The sequence below is a fragment of the Aureococcus anophagefferens genome, assembly GCF_000186865.1.
Source record: "Aureococcus anophagefferens unplaced genomic scaffold AURANscaffold_330, whole genome shotgun sequence".
In the NCBI taxonomy this organism is placed as follows: Eukaryota; class Pelagophyceae; order Pelagomonadales; family Pelagomonadaceae; genus Aureococcus; species Aureococcus anophagefferens.
In genome coordinates, this window is record NW_008705858.1 from 1 (window position 1) to 2,688 (window position 2,688).

A 2,688-nucleotide genomic window follows, 5' to 3' on the forward strand; every position below is an offset into this window, starting at 1 on the left:
AGCTGCTTCCCGCCCTTGGGCTGGCCGAGGAAGCCCGTGACGCTCGCCGCGTGGACCTCGAGCGCCGCGCGCCACTCGTCGTAGCCCGGCGGCTTCGACCCGAGATCGATCGTGATGGACGCGTTCTCCGAGTGGTACGTCGCCGCGCGCGCCCGGAGCGACCCGACCTTCTTGTCCTTGGGCGCCGTGGCCGCCCGCTTGCCCTGCTCCTTGATCGACCGCGCCTGCACGTAGGCCTTCGCGTCGTCCGCGGGGATCTGGACCCACGCGACGCCCGCCTCCGTCGTCGCCGCCCGGATCTTCGCCTCCGCCGTCGCGTTGGCATCGGAAAGCGCCGATGCGCGGTAGTACTCCGCGCCATGCTTCGGCGGTTTGGGTTTGGCCGTGGCTCGGCGTCCGTTCCCGGGCGGCGCCGCGGGGTCGTCCACGGGCGGCGCCGACGGATTATCAAAATAGCCGTGCTGCGTTTCGCCGGGCTTGAGCATGGGCTCGAAGGGTCCCAGGAAGCCCTCCGAGCGCTCGATGACCGTGTCGCGGACGATGGGCTGGTCGCCGCCCCACGAGAGGTTCATCTGCGTCGTCGAGAGCGCGTCCGGCTTCGAGTGGCCGTGCTGCGCGCTGTGGTCGAAGTAGAAGAGGGCCTGGCACGGCGTCGCGGCGCCCGAGAGCTTCCCGTAGACGAACTCGAACGCCTGGATGACGTCGTAGGTGTGCACGATGATGTGGACGCCCAGCCACCAGCCCTCCTTGTTCGCACCCGGGTTCATGTGCCACAAGCCGACGGCGCAGATGTCGACCGCGTTGTCCCAGTACCCCGCGGGCACGTTCTTCTTCAGCGGCGGCATGTCCTTGGTCGGCTGGGCCACGCCCTGCTGCTCCTGCACCTTGATCCAGGCCTGGCCGACGTCGACGCCGGACATCGTGACCGGGTACTGCTTGCCCGCGCGGTGCGCGTTGATGGCCGCGAGCGTCGCCTCGTCGAGCGGGAAGCCAAAGCCGATCTTCTGGGCGCGGGAGACGAAGCCGCTGACGTGGACCGCCAGCCCGCGCGACTTCTTGTCGATGGGCGCCGCGCCCTTGTGCGTCCAGCACTTGGACGTGTACTCGTGGCTGTGCCGGCACATCTCGTCCTGGCCGATCGCCACGAGCGGCGGCGCGTCGCTGGGCCGCCTGGCGCTCAGGGAGCCGCCCATGGGCATGGACTCGACGTAGGCCTCGAAGGCCGAGCTCGCGTTCACGTTGAACTCGACGGCGTCGACGGACGCGCCGTCGATCTCGACTTTGACGCGGTGCGGCTCCAGGTCCTGGCGCGCGTTGGGATTGGTTTTCTCGTGGGCGACGAAGAGCTTCTCCGCCTCCTCCAAGGACAGCTGGATCCACTTGTGCTGGAGCACCTCCATCTCCTTCTCGAGCGGCAAAAATCGTTTGTTCCGGTCGTCCGCCGCGCGTTCGTGGACGTCCGTCATGTACGACTTCTTGCGGTCGCGGTACTCGAGCTGGATCTTGTCCGAGTGGGCGATGGTGTAGACGCCGTGGCCCTTCTTGATGGGCCACGACAGGCCGTACCGCTTCCAGAAGAAGCCCCGCACGTCGCCGTCGACGTCGCCGTCGACGTACCAGTCCGGCTCGACGGTCGTGGCGCGCGTCGAGCGGATCGTCTTGCTCCCCGTGGGGGCGCCGCCGTCGAAGTTGTCCGTGATCTTCATCATCATGACCTCCGACATGAGCTCCGCGAGCTTCTCCAAGGACATCGTGCGCAGGTTCGCGCGGACGAGGAGGTTCAGCCGCAGCACGAGGTCGTCCTGGCTCAGGAAGCAGCTCGTCCACGAGTCGCGGAGGTAGCTGCCCCGCTCGTCGGCGAGGAAGTAGCCCTCGGAGGGCAGGTACTGGTTCCGGAAGTAGCCCATGACCGTCCTGGCGCCGACCTTGCCGTAGGCCTCGTCGGCCGCCTTCTGCGCGCACTCCATCGCCGTGAGCGACCCTGGCTCGCCGGTGTTGAAGTCGCGGAGGTAGCGCAGGAACCGCTCGACGCACTCCGCCTTGGTCCGCGTCCGGCGGAGCTCCGAGTCGGACATCTCGAGGCGCGAGTCCGGGTCCTCCGGGTCGTAGGCCAAGCTGAGCTTGTACGTCGTCTCGGCGGTCAGGTGGCCGCGGAGGCGGTCGATCATGGGCTGGTACCGCCTCGCGTTGCGCTCCGTGACCTCCTCGACGCGCGCCCGTCGGTTCTCCTCGTCTCTTCTCCGGTTGTCTTCCCGGCCGTCGTCGCCCCGGTGCCCGGACTGGTGGCGACGGCGGCGCGAGGCGCCGCCGACCGCGCCGATGAGCCGCATGGCGCCGCGCTTGAGCGCCGCGAGCGCGTCCATGGTGCGGTGGCCCAAGCTCGAGCGCTTCCTGCGCCGGGCCTCGGCCGCGGCGCCCGCGCCGCGCGGCCTGCGCAGCGTGACCTTCGGGGTCCAGTCCACGAGGTCGCCGCCGCAGCCCGTGAAGTCGTCCTCCGCGAGCTCCTCCTCCTCCTCGTCGTCGTCGCCGCCGTCGTCGCCCTCGGGCGCGGGCGCCGCGAGCGCGGGCACGTCCGGGTCGTCGTCGTCGCCGTCCTCGACGCCGCCGCCGTCGCCGTCGGGCGCGGGCGCCGCGAGCGCGGGCGCGTCCGGGACGTCGTCGTCGCCGCCGCCGCCGACCTCGACGTCC

General features: G+C 70.2%; 1 protein-coding gene across 1 annotated transcript in view; it reads right to left on the reverse strand.

Moving 5' to 3' along the window:
* Nucleotides 1-41: 41 nt before the first annotated feature.
* AURANDRAFT_68731 (hypothetical protein) overlaps nucleotides 42-2,688 on the reverse strand; it is a gene marked incomplete at both ends in the record, with an annotated part of 3,913 nt that continues 1,266 nt past the window's right edge. Inside the window, one exon of the mRNA XM_009044455.1 lies at nucleotides 42-2,678. Coding sequence (XP_009042703.1) covers nucleotides 42-2,678 — 2,637 coding nt within the window. The remainder of the gene's footprint in view (nucleotides 2,679-2,688) is intronic.